This window comes from Pelophylax lessonae (genome assembly GCF_965119305.1).
Source record: "Pelophylax lessonae genome assembly, chromosome: 2".
In the NCBI taxonomy this organism is placed as follows: Eukaryota; Metazoa; Chordata; class Amphibia; order Anura; family Ranidae; genus Pelophylax; species Pelophylax lessonae.
Window position 1 is genome coordinate 305971843 of NC_138769.1, and position 19025 is coordinate 305990867.

The 19025-nt window shown below is 41.7% G+C and overlaps 1 protein-coding gene across 2 annotated transcripts in view; it reads right to left on the minus strand.

The window, feature by feature from the left end:
• AATF (apoptosis antagonizing transcription factor) overlaps window positions 1–19025 on the minus strand; it is a 252007-nt gene that overhangs the window by 106355 nt on the left and 126627 nt on the right. For both annotated transcript variants that reach the window (XM_082244714.1, XM_082244715.1), the window contains exon 9: window positions 2668–2735. In XM_082244714.1, coding sequence (XP_082100840.1) covers window positions 2668–2735 — 68 coding nt within the window. The remainder of the gene's footprint in view (window positions 1–2667; window positions 2736–19025) is intronic.

A 19025-nucleotide genomic window follows, 5' to 3' on the forward strand; every position in this document is an offset into this window, starting at 1 on the left:
GCGGGGATCGGCGGATCGATCCCAGCTGAGCAGCATGGACCCACCTACTGAGGCGGACCATGTGAAAGAGCCCTTACTGTGGCTCCCTAATAACATTCCTTTACAGCCTAAAACCATCTGTTTATAAGAAAGTCCCTACAGATTGTACGTAAATTGAAATGCATCTTGATTGCCAACTATAAAATCTCAGGAAGGACCCTGGTTGTTGGTAACCCGGACTTTAATCCCAGGATCTGCAACCACTGATTTAAGCTCTTTATATCAGCACACAAAGTCAGGCTCTGATATTTCATACAGAGGGGAACACTGTTGGCTCTTTTGGATATTCACAAAATGTTTATTCCCACTCTACAAATTTGGCAGGCCATGCAACTTAGGCATTTCTTAGGGTCACTAAGGAAGCAACAATAAATCCTATTAACTCCCTTGGGACATGCTCGGTCTGCTACCTGTCTCACTCTGTTGAGGCCCCCTGGCTCCTCTGCCCTCTATTTTCCTAGTGAATGGGAGAACAATCTCCAATTACCACTTACCAAATTAAACTATATATTTTTTTTGCACATACAGTATATTTTCAATATCCAGCAGACCCCCGGAAATCCAGTTAACACTTTTAACTAGATGGTGCAGGGTGCCTACCACCTTAAATTTTTCTTTTAAGTCTTTTTCATTTAATGGTGCATGTATTAAACACAAATCCTAGTCATTGTGCAGCTTCTAAGATTCCCTATGAAACTGGCGTTTCATATGTATAACTGTGAGGAATATCATTTATGTTTACATGTGTACAAAGCAGTGACAATTCTTAACGTAAACTTGTGGAAAATCCAAAGCTAGAACTTATTTTGACTCCCAAACTGCAGGTTGGAAATTGATGCAAATGTATTACAAAAAAGGTAATTTTATTTGCATCAATGAATCCTTTAGGTGGAACCATTCATAATTTCGATGACTTCACAATAAACTGTGTACATTAAAACTTGACACATTTTAACGCTGATCTAAACCTTAACCAGATAACATTTTAGAAAGTACTGGTTATCAAACAGTTGCCATGTCTTTTTTTTTTTTTTTTCAGTTTTCACCTTTTTATTATTTTTTTTTTATTGCATCTCAGTGCTGTTTATCCCCTCCACCCTTTTTCAGCCACTTCCTTTCGATGCCAGCTCACTTCAGCATTAACTGCAAATCACTATAGTACAAAACTGTTCTTAGCAATAATCTATACATGTTTTTAAATAAACATGTTATTTAAAATAAAAGTCACATATCACACAAAGCAAAAAAGGTTTTTGATACATTTGCTATATAAGCAAGAGGTTAAAAATTCAAAAGAATAGGATATTTCACCTACTGCATTTGATGTGTTACAGTAAGATAAATAATTCATGCTAAAAACAAAAAAAAAAAAAAAAACAACAAAAAAAAAACCTTGCAACTAGGAAGCAGTGTCTGATTCACGAATAATTTAATTTCGTCCATAGAGATTTAGCAGTAGAGTTGAAGCTAGAGAGTTAAATAATAATTATGGAGATGATCAATGGTTAATCAATAAAGGGTATTACTACCTGCCCTGGAAAAGGGCAGGAGGTTCTAAAAGCTGCTTTAACATGTGAACCAAACATTATTACCAATACATATTTTAACTGATATAGCACAGCAGGTTAAAATGGAAAACCCATTATGATTTTGATAGGCTGATAGGTTTTGCAGGTTTGCCTCAGTGTGGGAATTGATGCTTTTGATGAACATTTTCAAGGCTATTGATGTCTTTCTAGAAAAACACTTGAATGAGTGAGAATTATAAAATGTGGGGACAATTTGTATATTTACTTAATGTATTATACCATGCCTGCTGAAGACATCCGAGTCTTCTTAAAAACTAGCAAGTTTAAAATTTTTAATCAAACAACAAAAAGATACCACTTACGCTATAGAATGCTTAACTTGTTGTGGTATCTAAGACAGCAACACACTACTAAGATTTATCAACTCCATTTGAGTAGGCTATGTACATTTTTTTACTGGAACATTCACTCATTATTTAGCCAGTTTATCCGCAAAGGACTTTTAAATCTAAATTAAACGGCAAGGTCAAGTTGCACAACCAGATTTCATCTGTGGATACCCCTTTATGCGAAATCTAGAATGACACCTTTTTGTTCTTGTAAAGGTTAGGGGAGGGTAGCCTTCAGTGCTACTCTCCAACTTTCATTTCAATGGCTAAAAAGCACCAAATATGCAAATTCTTCTTTATCAGCTTCTTTATCTTTGATTCACATTCCTTTCTGTATGAAAATTTGTAAGCACACTCAAAATATATAGCCTACCATGAAGATTAAAAAAAAAACATCTACACAATAGAATGGGGACATGCCTATGTATCCCTTTACTGCACAGCGTGAAATAGTAGGAAGAGGGGCACTGAAATAAGTTATTGCACGTGTAATGTTGGCCTAATGAAATTTCTCCTAAGAAATAATGGCTGTGACATCACTGGAAAACATTACCGACCATGATTAATGTCAAGAAGAATAGTTTTATCCAGTCTTTATGGCTCATGTAATTGTACTTGACCTCTGTACTGTCCTACATTTCCCCTCTCATTCGAGAAGACAAGGAAGCTAGCGTCAGACACAGAGTCAGATGTTAATACCTCACACTTACCTGCCCATGGCTACTTGGTCATTGGGGTCCACAGAACTCGTCTTGCGCTCTATCAGCTCCCGCAGCAACTGTAAAAGATTGTAATGTATAAGGTTGTTAACAACATATGGTTCTGCTAATATGCCTGGAATACAGCAGTCATTTCTTGCAGTTCTAGGACTATTAAATACAACCTACAGATTAGCAGGCCCTATATTATGAAAAGTAGAAGTTAGGTTTTTTTTTTTTTTTGTTTTGGAACTGCTGAAATTCAGCACAGTAAGAGTGGTGGTCCGAAATGAAAAACATTCGATCACTAGATTGTAATTTGAAATGTAAACAGGTCTGCACTCCAAGCCACTTTAAAGTAAAACTCTGCTTTTACTGTGCAAACAAACAATTCTCTCCAAGGCTCCATTGCAGACATCTTTCCTAACTTTAATGCAGCCTCTTAGCTGTTCTTTTGATACAAATAGAACATTGCACTTGCTTCGTCAAACAGACTGCCAAAAAAAAAAAGGAGAGTCTAGTCCTACCACGGCTCCCTAATAATATTCTTATACAGCCTAAACCCAACTGTAAATAAGAACTACCCTACGGCTTGTACGTAAATTGAAATGCATCTCAATCGCCAACTATCAGATCTCAGGAATGACCCTGGTTGATGATAACCCAGACTTTAACCACTTAAGCACCGGAAGGTTTTACCCTCTTAATGACCTGGCCATTTTTTGTGATACGGCACTGCGTTACTTTAACTGACAATTGCGTGGTCGTGCAATGCTGTACCCAAATAAAATTGATGTCCTTTTTTTCCCCACAAATAGAGCTTTAGTTTGGTGGTATTTGATTACCTCTGCAGTTTTATTTTTTGTGCTATAAACAAAAAAGAGCGACAATGCTGAAAAAAACTAAATAATATTTTTACTTTCGGCTATAAGAGCCGGTTCACATACATGCGACCCGACTTGCCGGGGCGACCTGTGAAGTCGCGGTGCACAGCGCGCACCGCGACCTCGGAGCGACATGCACGGACTTCATATCATTGAAGTGAATGCAGGTCGCTCCAGGTCGCCCCAAAGTAGTACAGGGCCCTTTTTCTTGTGTCGCTCCTATTAGAACGGGTCCTGTGCTAATCTATGGCAGGCGACCCACGGCGACTTGTCAGGCGACCAAGTCGCCTGACAATTCGCCCCAGTGTGAACCGGCTCTAAAACATTCCCAATAAAAAATATTTTAAAAATCTAATTTTTTTCTTTAATTGAGGCCAATATCTATTCTGCCACATATTTTTGGTTAAAAAAAAAAAAAATCCCAATAAGTGTATATTGATTGGTTTGCGCAAAAGTTATTGCTTCTACAAACTAAGGGATAGATATATATAATAATAGCGATTTTTAGAGGGACTGCGACATTGTGGCGGACAGATTGGACACCTGACACTTTTGAGGGGACCAGTGACATTACTAGTAATCAGTGCTAAAATGATGCACTGTTTTTATACGAATGACACTGACAGGGAAGGGGTTAACACCAGGGGCAATCAAAGGGTTAAGTGTGCTCCTAGGGAGTGCTTTCTAACTGTATGGGGGATCGCCTCACTGGATAAACACAGAGACCTGTGTTTCTAAATAGGAGGAACACAGGATACCTGTGTTCATCTCTGACAGAACAGCGGTCTGCCTTGTTACCCTTCTGTTCTGTCTCCATGGGGAGCGATCGCAGGTGGTCGGCATACACTGCCTCCTAGAGGGCCTGTGATCTGAGGTTACTGGGAATCTAGGGTGTCTAAACTTGAATCTGATAGTGTACGGGATAGTTGCTCATTTATCTGGAACCTATCTACAGTGCATTCATAAAGTATTCAGACCTCCTTCGCTTTTTTCATTACAGTACATTACAGTTTGTTATGCTGTGGCTTGATACTACAGTTTTTAAATGCATTTTTTCCTAAATATTTTACACTCAGTTCCCCTATAATGACAAAGTGAAAACTGAATTTTAGAAAAGTTTGCAAATGTATGAAAAAGGAAAAGCTGAAACATTGCATAAGTATTTCGACTCGTTGCCACAACACTTGAAATTTAGCTCAGGTGCCTCCCATTTCTCTTGATTGTTGCTGAGATGTTTATACACCTTGATTGGGGTCCACCTGTGGTAAAATACATACATTGACTAGACATGATTTAAAAAAGGCACACACCTCACTATAAAAGGTCTCACAGCCAACAATGCATACTGTAGCAGAGCAAAAGCCATGAGATCAAAGGAACTGCCTGCAGAGCTCAGAGACAGGACTATTGCAAGGTAAAAAAAAGGCTATAGAAAATTTCTGCTGCACTGAAGATTCCAAAGTGCACAGGGGCCTCCATAATTCCCAAATGTAAGAAGTTTAGCACAACCAGGATTCTTCCAAGAGCTGGTTGCCTATCCAAACTGAGCAATCAGGGGGAAAAGGGACTTCGTAAGAGAGGTGACCAAGAACCCAATGGTCACTCTGACTAAGCTCCAGAGATCCTGTGTGGAGATGGGACAAAGTTCCAGAAAGACAACCATCACAGCAACCCACCTTCAATCTGGGCTTTATGTCAGTGTTGCTAGATGGAAGCCTCTCCTCCATGCAAAAACACACGAAAGCCTACTTGGAGTTTGCAAAAAAGCACCGGAAGAACTCTCAGACTGTGAGGAAGATTCTCTGTTCTGATGAAACCAAGATTAAACAGTTTGGCCTCAATTCCAAACCTTATATCTCAAGAAAATCAGGCACCGCTTATCTCCTGCCCAATACCATCCCAACAGTGAAGCATAGTGGTGGCAGCATCATGCTGTGGGTTTTTTTGTTTTCAACAGCAGGGACTGGGAGACTGGTCAGGGTTGAGGGAAAGCTGAATGGAGCCAAGTACAGAGATATCTGACTTGAACCCTAGTGAACATCTCTAGAGAGACTTGGAGAGACCTGAAATGCCCATCCAACCTGACTGAGCTTGAGAGAATTTGCAAAGAATAGCAGAAAATCCCCCAATCCAGGTGGGTCGCGTCATACCCAAAAAGACCTGAGGCTGTTATTGCTGCCAAAGGTACATCAACAAAGTACTGTGTAAAGGGTCTGAATACTTAAGTACCTGTAATATTTAATTTTTTTTTTTTTTAATACATTCACAAACGTTTCTAAAACCCTGTCACCTTGTCATTATGAGGTACTGATCCTAAATTAATGAAAAAAAAAAAGAATGTAAACATTTGTAGTATCACGCTGCAACATAGCGGCATTGAAAAAGAGTGAAGGGGGTCTGAATACTTTATGAATGCACTGTATTCTTTGCTTAAACTCTTCATGAGTAATGAGATACAAAACAAAGTCTCACAAGGCCATGCTCTTCATAAAAAATAGTTTGTTATAACAGGAATTAGCAATAGTTTGTTTAGCTGTGATATAAAGTCCACCAATTTTGCTGGAATCGATCAAACTGGTCTAGATTAATATGCAACAGTGCACGCCAGGGGGCCCTGCGGGTGTGGAGTAGCATAAAGAATATCTGTAAATTTTTTTCCAGAAATGGATTGCAAAAAAGCAGGACAGCCATATAAGCATGCCATCCCCCTAGAACCACTGAAGCAAGTTTTATAGTAGGGTCAGTTAAGGTTGGCTGTTCTGAAGGGGACCAAGTATCATCTTGTAAGAAACCTATATGTAGATTCCTGTGAGGTAAGTATCAATGAGAATATGGAAATGTTAGACCAAATCTGTGACCAATCCGCTAGTTGTTTGGTATTGGTATCAGTTTTTGACAGAGTTCAGTTGTGTACATAAAGCTGAGTTAGGTTTTGAGGACTGATGATTTTTGGAACAGATGTGCTCACAAACCCACATTAGGAGAGAGATGTAAATCCAGTAATCCAATAGCATGACCTGCTTGTCTCATGTAAAGTCCCAAATATTTTATGAAATTAGGGATGGAGGCACTGTGCTTTACAGGCCAATGCCTCATATAAAGTCCAAATCTGTGTTTTAAACTGCATCCGCCAAGGGGATGGAGGTATATGCTTCTCCACTGGTCCTTCTCAGTTTGTACCATCGCTACAACATCGCTATTAGAGTTTTTATATATTAGACCAGTCATGGATTGGGGTAGGTTGGGGGAGATTTGGGCTGCCTTCCTCCCACCTGTCTCCCATCCATCCATTAGCAGCCATGTGCTTCCATTGTGGAGACACTCAAATTAGAAAGTGTTAGGAATGCAGGTAACACAGGGTGCTGTGTAGTGGCTCTGCAGCTTACACATGTGTTTGCAAATGCATGTCAACTAAACCCCTGTTCTTTATTTATATCATGAGACAGGTCTACTTGGTTGGTGGCAGACTGGAGGGTGAGTACATCAGACTGGGGGCTGGCTGGCTTCCATGCACCTCTTTTAATCCTTTCAACTTTTGTTTTTTCTGATACAGGGATGGAGACGCTGGGCATTACCTGCTGGTGTCTCACTTAAAGTCCCACATAGCCTACATTGTTCACGTAAATCCAGTAATATGGGTTTGGAACAGATAAAAAAAAGGAGCTTTAGAGAAGGCCCTAGGCCCTTTACCTATGTATCAGCACTGAAGAAACCTGGAACAGCATTTTTCCTGGAAGAGGTATATTAGCCCTTACATTAGCCTTTATTAGTCTCTACAAACCTTTTTAAAAAAGCTTTGTTAATGAGCCAAATTAATTAGTTATATTTAAAGGTCCCGCTAAACTGCTCCGCCATTAGAAGCTATACCATTTTTTGACTGGAATTGTTCTTTAAGTGTTGCTATAGGTCACAAAGAAAAATATAATTCTTAGGAATATCACTGAATAAATGGGAAAACAACCTGTGTGTTGTGTCAAAATAATATTAAACAAATCTAAAAAGAGAAATGTTCAGTTTTTGGTGTAGTGTGGTAAATTGGCTGCCCATTTAAGACAAAAAACAGTACAGCAATAGTTATAAACAGAATTTGCTAAGATCCTTTTTCCCCTTGTAATTTCACTGCGCTCTTAAAAAAAAAAAAAAATTCTGATGATAAAAAAAGAATTATACTAGATTAAGAGTGTAAACATATTTTGGGATGAAAAAACTGAATAATGTCACAAAAATTTAAGAAAATGGGATTGTTGACTTACCGGAAAATCTCTGATGTTCATTGACGGACACAGCTCCTTATCTTCTTGACAGTTGGTTTATGCTGCCCCTGCAGTAGTAGGACACTAGGCAGAAAAAAAGCTTGACTACGCCTATGTGGCAGTCCCAGGGGGTATACTCCTACTCTCATAGGCATTCAGGTTTGTTATAAGCACTGTCAGAAGAAAACCAACTCCACAGAGGGGTGGGTGCTGTGTCCGTCAATGAACATCAGAGAAATGGATTTTACGGTAAGTCAAAAGTCCCATTTTCTCTTTCGTTCATTGACTGACACAGCTCCTTATCCTCTTGACAGCTGGGACGTCCCAAAGCAGTGTCAAACATTAGGGGTGGGAACAGTAGGAAAAAAAAAAAATTCCCAAAGCTAAACCGTAGCCAACTAGGTAACAAGGAGCTCACCTAAAAAAAACACACACACACTCAGAGGACAAGGTCCTCTAAACAACAGCCTGCGAAACCTTGCGGCCAAAGGAAGCATTCACAGATGCCAACACATCCACCTTATAAAACTTTGTGAAAGTGTGCACAGACGACCAGGTGGCTGCCTTGCAAACCTGAAGCACGCCTGATGACAGAAGGCCCAAGAGGAACTAAGCACCTGAGTAGAGTGCACTTTAACAGGAAAAGGAAGAACCTGACCCCTTATGGAATAGGCCTGAATCACTGTCTGTCTGATCCATCTGGAAATGGTCGCAGCAGAAGCAGCCAACCATTTCCGAGGTCCATCCGTGAATACAAATAGTGAGTCTGACTTCTGAAAAGACTCCATAGCTGCCAGGTACACCCCGATTGCCAGAACCACATCCAAGGAATGCAAGGCAATTTTCTTTAGGATGTTTAGGCCTGGGACATAGAGAAGTCAACGCAATGTCTTCATTCAAATGAAAATCAGAGTCAACCTTTGGAAGGAACGGTGGACACCAGATAAGGTGAACGACAAGACAACGCTGCCAGCCCCAACACCCTGCGTGCTGTAAGTAATAGCCACCGAAACGGCCACCATCTGGGACAATGTAAGCAGGAGAACCTCCAGAAGATTCTCAAAGGGAGGCTTCTGAAGAATAGACAGCACCAAATTGAGGTCCCATGGCGGCAATAGAGACCGGACTGGAGGAGTCAAGTGTCGAACCCCCTGGATAAAGGTGCGCACCAGGGAATCTGTGGCCAATGGGTGTTAAAATAAAACCGCTAAGGCCAAAACCCGGCCCTTGATGGTACTCAAGGCCAGGCGCTACTCAACCCCCCGTTGGAGGAAAGCCAATATCTGAGCCACCGAAAAGGAGAGAGTATGAACTCCAAGAGACTCACACCACACAATGTACGTCTTCCAAGTAAGATGATAGATCTTCTTAGGAGGTACATTTTCTAGCCTTTAGCAGCGTAGGAATCACTGATTCAGACAAACCTCTATCCTTCAGCACCTAGCTTTCAAAAGCCAAGCCAGCGACTGTAACGCAGGATGGAATAATGGTCCTTGGGACAGCAGATCTTCCTTGAGAGGAAGTCTCCAAGGAGCATCGGTGACCAGCTGTACCAGATCGGCGTACCCAGACCAGCAAGGCCAGTCTGGAGCCACTAGAATGACCGGAATCCCTTCTGCCTTAATCCTGCGCAGGAGTCTTGACAGAAGTTTGAGAGGGGGGAAAAGCATAAATCAGATGATACTGGCTCCAAGGAGCCACTAAGAAGTCTGTGGTGTTGACTAGAGCAGTGTTTGTCAACTGCAGTCCCCAGGGCACACTAACAGGCCAGGTTTGCAAGAAAACTGAAATACATCACAGGTGATATAATTTGCTGCTCAATGATTGCAGTATTCTAGTCTGCATCCCCCCAAGGGAATACTTAAAATCTGGCCTGTTAGTGTGCCCTGAGGACCGGAGTTGAGAAACACTGGGCTAGAAGAGCCCGAGACCGTGCCACAAACCTCTGTACCTTCCTGTTGAGGCGAGAGGCCAACAGATCCACCTTAGGAGTATCCCACCAGATATACAGCTGATAAAACACCTCCGGATGAAGCATCCATTCCCCATGGTCCAACACCTGTCTGCTGAGATAATCCGCTTGTCAATTTTTCACCCCTGGAATGTGTACAGCTGAGAGGGCTGGAACGAATCACTCTGCCCACCTTAGAATATCGGCTACCTCCTGGGCTGCCAGGGCACTTCTTGTGCCCTCTTGGTGATTGACATAGGCCACGGCCATGGCATTGTTTGATTGAATGCGTACCGGACACCCCTGAAGGTGAACTGTCCAATGATTCAGACAAAGTCTGATCACTCGGAGTTCCAGTACATTGATCGGCAGTATGGACTCTGGAAGAGTCCAGACCCTCTGAGCAGAATGCTTGCCAAGGACGCCTCCCCAGCCAGACAGGCTGGCATCCGTGGTGACCACTGTCCAATACAAGAAGAGGATGGATTTGCCCAGCCAAAGCGCCGGAGAATGAAGCCACCATATCAGGGACTCCTTCATTCCCCGACTCAGCCGGATCGGATTGTCCAGAGACTGCGGAGTCTTGTCCCATTTGGTCAGAATCTCTCTTTGCAGGGAATTCATATGGAACTGTGCCGGAACGGAACCACCTCAAAAGGTAGACACCATCAGGGCCAGCACCCGTATGTAAGCCCAGAGGGATGACCATCTGCTGGACAACAGAAGCTTGATTACCTTCTGCAATTTCTGTAGATTTTCCAGAGGAAGAAACACTCTGGCTGAAGCAGAGTCCAGAGACAGACCAAGACCCAGATAGTCCAGTCTCGTGGATGGAACCAGAGCAGACTTCTGAAGGTTAGGAATTAAACCACACTTCCGCAGAGTTTGCAGAGTATTCTCCAAGTTGTCTATCAGAGCAGTCGGATACTCTGCTCGCAGAAGAAGATCGTCTAGGTACCCCAGTACTGCGATCCAACGCTGACGCAACAATGCTAGTATCTGGGCCAACACTTTCATGAAGACCCGAGGAGTGGAGGCGAGACCAAAAGGGTAATGCCACAAACTGATAATGCTCCTCCTCCACGGCAAAGCAGAGAAAGCGCTGGTGACCGGCGCATATTGGAATGGGAAGGTAGGCGTCCTTGATGTTGATAGAAGCAAGAAAATCCCCCGATGTAGGGACACCACTACCGTGCGAATGGGCTCCATTCGGAAGTCTGTACCTGCACGAAGCAGTTTAGTGCCTTGAGGTTCAGAATTGGACGTACCTTGCCTTCCTACCTGGTAACTGTGAACAGGTTTAAGTAAAATCCCTGAAAACGTTCCGAAGTCAGAACTGGAACAAACAGGCCCTGTAAGCGATCTGGGGACAAGCGTAGGTTGGAAGGGAAGAACCTTTCCGGAGGATAAGACTGAAACTCGATCTTGTAGCTGGACCGAATTACTTTGTGGACCCACTTATCTTTTACCAGAGAGGTCCACGGATCTGGAAACCAGCGAAGATGTCCCCCCACCACAGATATGGGTGAGGGCACCCCTTTATGCAGAGGAAGCCTTGTCCACAGGTCTGGAAGAGCCTGCTTGTGACTTGCCAGACCAGGTCCTTCTGAAACATCTGGTGGAGGCTCTGAAGGGCTTAGATCCCTTGTCTTGAGACCCTGAGGGACGAAAAGGCCTCTCGTGAGCCGAAAAGAAAGGTCCCAGTCTACAACAGGGCTCCTTGCCCTTGGAAGCCTGCAGAAGAAGAGTACTCTTCTCCCTGTGAGGCCCTTAATTAGGTCATCCAAAGAAGCTCCAGACAGGTGATCCCCCACAAATGGGAGATCAGCTAAAGCCTTCTTAGAAGTCTGATCCACAGACCAGCATTTCAGCCAGATAATACGTGGGGCTATGCCGACCAAACGCGGAGCTGAGGCCTGCGCGCGCGTGCTGGCTAGACTGGGGGGATCCTCTGGATCTAGATTATCCAGTTCGTTGCCCAGTCCAGCAGTTGATAGTAGATTCCCACAGGAACAAAATAAAGATAGGAAAAAAACTTCCATTCAAAAGGAAAAAAATTGCCAGGACCAGAGATCCCAGCAAGGAACTATGTCCTTACTCCTGATTAGGCAGAAAAAACTGAATGCCTATAGCCAAAAGTGGGGGTATACCCCCTGGGACTGTCGAATAGGTGTAGTCAAGCTTCTTCCTGCCTAGTGTCCTACTCCTGTAGGGGGCAGCATAACCCAACTGTCAAGAAGATAAGGAGGTGTCCATCAATGAACTAAAGAAATCTGAATTTTACAGCACAAATTTGAAGGAAAATAAAAAGTAGAATAACCGCTATAACGAAATACTGGCTATATTGAAGAAGCACAAAAAGGTAGATTTTTCTTTTCACAAAGTAGCCACAACTGAATGTTCTTTTCAAACATGGAACAGGAACAACTATACAAAATTCTACCGCTGGCTTTTAATTAACATTTCTAAATTGTACTTCTTAGGATGCAGTACTGACAGAGGACATGTACGGAATGGCTCGATGCAGTGTTTCGAAGCAAACTGTTCTATATTCAGCCACACTAGCAAACATGACACAAAAATTAATTGCATTATACCAGAGATAAGAAACAAGCTCAATGTGCTGGTCATGACCACCAGAAATGAACAGGGCCGTGCCCAGCAATATATTTTATGGACAGAACTATTCTCTCATGGGTGTGCAAAATAAATAGCATAAAATGATTAAAATATTTATGGTTGTAAAATGTAAGCCTTTTCTTCCCCCTCTATTACACATTTATATTACTCTCCGAGTCATTAGGGTACTGAACAGTTCTAGTTGTGTTGAACAACAGTTTCATCCTTTTTTTATCTGTTATACAGAACAGGGTGGGTCCAGCTCAGAATTTATCCCATTTATATGGTGGGCATTTTACTGAATGCCTATTTAATAACCTTTATCAAAATAATCTAGCAGTTATGGATACCCTTTTCGGGTGAATTTACCTAAATTCAGCATATACCATAACTGCTTATACTTCAAAACAGGTTAGACCCCTTCTCATTATTGGGCATCTGGTATATAAACGGAGTGCATGTATGATTAAGGCTGAAACTTACTCTGCTTATATTTTGCCCCCCCGTTTCATTTTCCCACTAAAAGCTAACGGTAAAATAAAACCTTTCTGGTTTTACTACATACCCTATTTTAGAGACCAGTGATTTTATCACTAGGTCTCTGTGTTCTCTATGCAATACAGGGAGATCGTTGCTGGTGGGAGGGACTGACAAGCTACTGTACACAGGCTCCTAAAAGTCAGTGACAGGGACATAGTAACACTGTACAACTTTGGGGAGTTAAGCAAGTATAGTATGTAAAAAAATAAATAAATCCTGATCATTAACAGTAAATCTCACTGCTATAAGCAAATATTTTTACTGAATGACAGTGTGTAGACACTGTCTTTTGTTATGATTAGCTGTGATTGGCCACATAATCACAGGGTACAAATGGGCTGTAATTGGCCCTGTCTGTACCATGTGATCACTGTGACTAATTACAGCTAGCAACACAATTGTATAGCAGGTGTTCCGTGAGAATTACCTACCTGTGAGATAAACCTACCCTCGTCACTTCCGGTTCATGGCAGTCTGTGTAACGCGAGCAGTTACATTAAAACAGCTGCTGCACCATGAGTCATCTCCGCTCCTGTCCCTGTCACTTCCCTGCTCTCGGCTACTAAATATAAAAGCGGCGGCGGCTGTATGAATAGATAAATCACGGAGCCGCCAGCCGCTTTTATATTTACTAGCCAAGATCAGGGCAGTGACCGGGACAGGAGCGGAGATGACTCATAGTGCAGCACAGCTGTTTTATGTCACCGCCGCGTCGGTAGGTTTTTTTAACGGACACCAAGATCGTTTCAGACTAGTGCGCATGCGCACTAGTCTGATCCTCAGCTCTTCCATTAGGTATCCGGAGCTGTGAGCATGCGCACTGCTGCGCTGCTCAGCTGTTCCTGGCCGGAAGTGACGAGGGGTAGGTTTTTCTCACGGGGTAGGTAATTCTCACGTTACACAGGGCATTGAAAGGAAGGCATTCATTGTTTACAATGGTCATGTGATCTTCTGTGATTGGTCACAGTAGATCACATTTTACAATGACGCGGGCAGGAAGCAGTTAATAAATCAATCCCACTCTGGTTTGTTTAGTGAATTGTTTATTTTTTCTTATTAAATCTAAAAAAAAAAATAAAAAAAAAATCAACTATAGTATAACACTAAAGGCATTCATTTGATATCACTAACACATCTGTACAATATATTCAGCTGTAAGGGGATCAACATTTTAGGTGTGCCATCGATTCATTAGCCTAGATGGCAATACACTGCTATTAACCATTTCACTACCACTTTCATAAGTCTTACAGCGGAACAGAATGGCTCAGTAAGCCTTAAGTCAGCTGCTTTCTTTCCTGCTATAAGCTCATGGTCGCTTCAATGACTATGAAGGGACCCTAGACTCTAATGATTAATGAATAGCTGTCAGCTGCTGTTCGCAGCCATTCATTAAAAATCTGCGCACTGAAGAGATAGTATACATGAATGGCATGTTTACCATCTCTTTAAATTTGTGAATGAACATTTGTGTTGAAGCCTGTTGAGGGCGCTGAAGTTTTCTGCGTTTTGAGGAGGTAGAATCCCCCTGAAGAAGAGAGTTTTGGAACCTTCCAGTGTGGAAGGACGTTTAGGCTTGTGACATCTTTGATGAATTCAGCGCATGTGAACAGAAATCAGCACCATTCAACATATAACCTGTTCTAGGGTATCCCCACAAAAGGGCAAGGCAGAACGCAACTGCTTTAATTGCTCTGCCAAGGTATGGTCCCGGAATACAGGATCGTCTGGTGTTGTTTAATGACCTAGTGCAGTGATGGCAAACCTTGGCACCCCAGATGTTTTGGAACTACATTTCTCATGATGCTCATGCACTCTGCAGTGTAGTTCAGCATCATGGAATATATAGTTCCAAAACATCTGGGGTGTCAAGGTTCGCCATCACTGCCCTAGTGCAATTAGCTGCAGTTCGACAAATAGAAATTGCAGCAATAGCTGGTTGCAGAGCTGGGCCTGTGAGAGTAAAGGAAGCCTTTCAGAGTGTTTCAAACTTTCTGTCAAAAACAGTCTTTGAAAGAAGGAACATATTCTATAGGTTCATTTAACCACTTGCTGACTGTAGTTATATGAGGGCCTGGATTTTAAGTGGAGATGTCTGAATGATGCCTGCAGCTGCATCCTTCAGTTTTTTTTTCAGCTGGTGATTCCCTGCAATGTAAAAAAGTTTTTTTAAAGAGCCCCCATCCCCTCGTGCGTGCACGCAGAAACGAATGCATACGTAGGTCACGACCGCATATGTAAACAGTGTTCAAACCATGCACCACTGCCTGATGACGCAAGCATAGCGAAATGCATTGTGGTCTCTGCTAAACCCGGAAATAGCGAGTAACAGCATTGGAGCGCAGGCTGGGACGCACGCCGACCGCCGCACGCTAGAAAGGGGGAAGGAACTAAAGAGAGGGTACTGCAGATCCTCGCAGAGTTTTTTCCTGTTACCCATAGCAGCCAATGCGAATTGCCCAGTGCCAGGAGGGAACAACTAAAAGTAAGGAGCAAATCGTTGTAATTATTTATACCTGAATTAAACCAACAGTATTACACTATTTTGGCTGTTTATGTGTCTTCCTATATGTGGGCTCTACCTTCACCCGTATGAGTATTAAACAATGGAAAAGTAGGAGAAAGGAGCAGTATATTCTGTTTATAAGGAGGAGTTCGTAAGGTTTGATCCACCTATATAAAGGGATCGCAGGCGTTGGGGGTCTTTGCGACCTGCTTCAATTTGGTAAGAAGTAAAGAGTGACACACCCCATCACCGAAGCACTCAAGATCCAAGCAATAATATATCCAGTTTTCCTTGCATGAATTGGCCTGGACTGTGAACTATTTATAGGCACTTTAAAAAGCACTTAAGCACTTAAATATAAGTCACTATTTTATTAAATTTATATATTGTGCATTAATTTATGATATCTAATATATCCGTGGTTGCACACTGAAGCACTTTATTTATTTTGCACAGCTTGTATATCACTTGCACTTTAAATATTGATTTTATATATTTTACATGTATGTACCACTGGTATTTATATTAAGTTATATGAATTTTAGTAGGTTTTTATAAGACCACATTTTTCAAATAATTTTATCTGATTAACAAATTTAAGATTGTCACACTTAAAAGATTACCAGCGCCTTTTTATCACTCACTTATCTATTTATTGTAAAAAAAACAAAAACAAAAAAAAAAACAACAACAACTGGCTTTACAAACACTTGAAGCTAAAAGTGATTTCTCCATTAGAGAGAAGAGGTCCTTCACATTAGGGTCATTTGCAAAAAACAGAGGTCTCATGGAATGGGGTACGGTTATAGATTTTGCGGTGGCCTGGTATGGTTCAGGTTTCCTGACCTGTTTTGAGGGGGGCCCCACGCTGTTTTTTTTCCCAATTTTTTTATTGCCACCAATTATTTATTTATTTATTTTTTTTAGACAGCCGGTGACATCCTTTTGTTTAGTGGTTAAGGACGTGGGCGGTCGCTCACTCCTTCACGCAGATTTATTAAGGTTACTAAATACGCCGGCCAGTGCCAGGCAATAAATTATAGCATGTTTTCACTACTAAAAATATGGTAAGACTTCATTAAAATATTAGTAGCATTTTTTTTGTGAAGGTCAAAAAGCTTTTTGAAAAATGCTGTGCAGTATTTTACCGCATTTTATATAGGGCAACAATACCGCTTTGTGAATGGAGCCCAATATCTGTGTAAAGGGGTCAACCCCACAATTTCATCTATGGGTCAGAGAGGCTTTAAACACAAACATTGTGATATTGTGCTAACTGGGCAAAGTGGTAGTGCCTCTTTAAATTATAACTTTTTTATTTAGTTATCAGTCATCTCCCCCCTTGCAATAAAGTCTAATACTCATCTGTCCATATTATAGCCATATGCACACTGAATGGCCTACAGGGAGCTCCAAACACCAAAAAGTATTTTCAGCAGGTCCATTACTATTTTTGCTCATGTGCTGAAATATGAATGTAATGTAACACATGCACAGAGGTAAGGGACAAATACTGTATAATGTCTAACACTTTTAATTTAATGTTTACAATTAAAAACTGGTAGCAACATTTTGAAATATTACTTCATAATATTGGAGCATTCTGTAAATGTATTTCTCAGCAAAGGTGAAGTTACATTCTAGGTTCAAACAGTTGCAGGTGCAGGACTGCATGTAAATTGCATGCGTACAGCACCTGCAGCCAAAACGTGCTGCTCTTTTGCAGATGTGCAAGTGTGCCAATTATTCTTAATGGCACCTTCAAGCATTAGAAAACGTGATGTGTTTTCAGGTGCATAAAAACGCATGGCACCACGTGGTTCCATGCGCCCACATTTTTTAAAAAAGGCTCAGGGACTTTTACCTCGCAGGAAACGCAGGTACAGCAGCCCATTCAATTGAATTGGCTGATGTGACAATGCAAACGTGAGCCGCACCACCTGCACAGATGTGAGCCAGCTGTTGGCCAACTGGCCAGCTTAAGCATGTATTGCAGTGTATGTGAACTAAAAATCCCTGTATTTGTTATTGCAAAGTTTACTAGAAATGGTGTATAGTAGTGTGCAGAGGGTTCATCCAGAATTTTTTGCAACATATCGATGAGCTCATCACTCCGCTCTCACCTCCTGTAATCCTGCTCATGCTGTTGACTGACTGTCCTCTACAAAGTTGTAAAGTCCTGATTGGCTCAGAGTGCAGACTCTTCCTTTCCCAGGCTGAGTACTGCCATTTAGAGGGTTACAGAGGGCCCAACCCAAGGCAGATTTATTTATCTATGCAAATTCAATGCAAAAATACATTTAAAAATATTTAGTTACTACATAACTGGAATTAGCGTTTTCTTATATATATCTGAAATTCTGCTTTAAGCAAAGTATGCAGATAGAAGGTATACATTTCAGCACCGCTAGTGTTAAAGAGGAAAATACCACCCTATCCTTACCTAGAGCTCCATTCATCATCCTGTTTTATGCTCTGAATTTATTAGTCAAAACAGAAATATCTCCCCTCAAAACTCGATATATTCTTTTGAGAGTGATATATGATGTCTCCCTATGTCTAATAATTAACTAGGAAGTGTGAGTAAATCATGCTGAGCATTAAGCTCTGATGTGTGAACACCGAAGTGAACTGATTTTTAACTCATAAATGGCCAGCAGAGACTAGAAATATATGCAGAGCTCCACTTGACTACAGAGCACAAATAAAGCAGCTGAGACTTCTGAAGAGGTTTAATTTGAATGGACTATGTTGTGCCTAATTTTTTTTTTTTTTAATGAATTGTATGAATTCTTAGAATGCAGTGTTTTCCTATAAAAGTGTCTTACCATATATACAAAATGGCAAACAGCATTAAAATATATACATTCTGTACATCACTCCTGTGACATCATCTCTGTTCAAACGCAGACTGTAACAGAGCAAACGTCTCTTGAAATATATGATCTTCTAATAGATCAACCCCCACACAGGCCAGGAAAAAAAAAAAAGCAAAAAAAAAAAAAAAAGCTTCTTACACCCCAAAGCACTGCTTTTGGTTAAGGTGTGTCTAAATAGAACACTCTTTGCCAGCTTAGTGTCCAGGCAAATAAAGGAAAGACACTCTGTTTTAATGTAAGATGTGACAGAAAACAAAAAGCAATTTTCTTCATCCTTTTTGTTGAATGGGCTTCAAGTTGAATCTCTGCCTAATCCCACTCAGCAGAAGAAATTAACCCGGTCAGCTGAACAGGTGCTATACTGTGTCTGTCAGGGGGCCCTCTCTTCCCTACAATTACTGGCACACATTGAAGTGGTAATCTTTACAGATCATCTCTCAGAAGAAACACCGTTGTCGGGGAATGGAGCAGAGGGAGGAGTTGGTCAAAGGGGAAAATGGTGGTGGTGGTGGTAGTGGCGTGCATGTGTGTGTGTGTTTGTAAGGGAGGGGGGACGTTAGGACAGGGGGGTATGGGAAGCAAGAAAGGGAAATTAATGCGTAGCTGCCTTACGGCTCAGCAGATGTCTGCATGTGATGAACGAGGCTGGGATATGCTGTTGTTGCCTGCTGCCAAGGAGCGGTAAGTGATTAAAGTCTCCACAGCTCCAAGCACCATACTTAGAATCTGCAGGGTTCC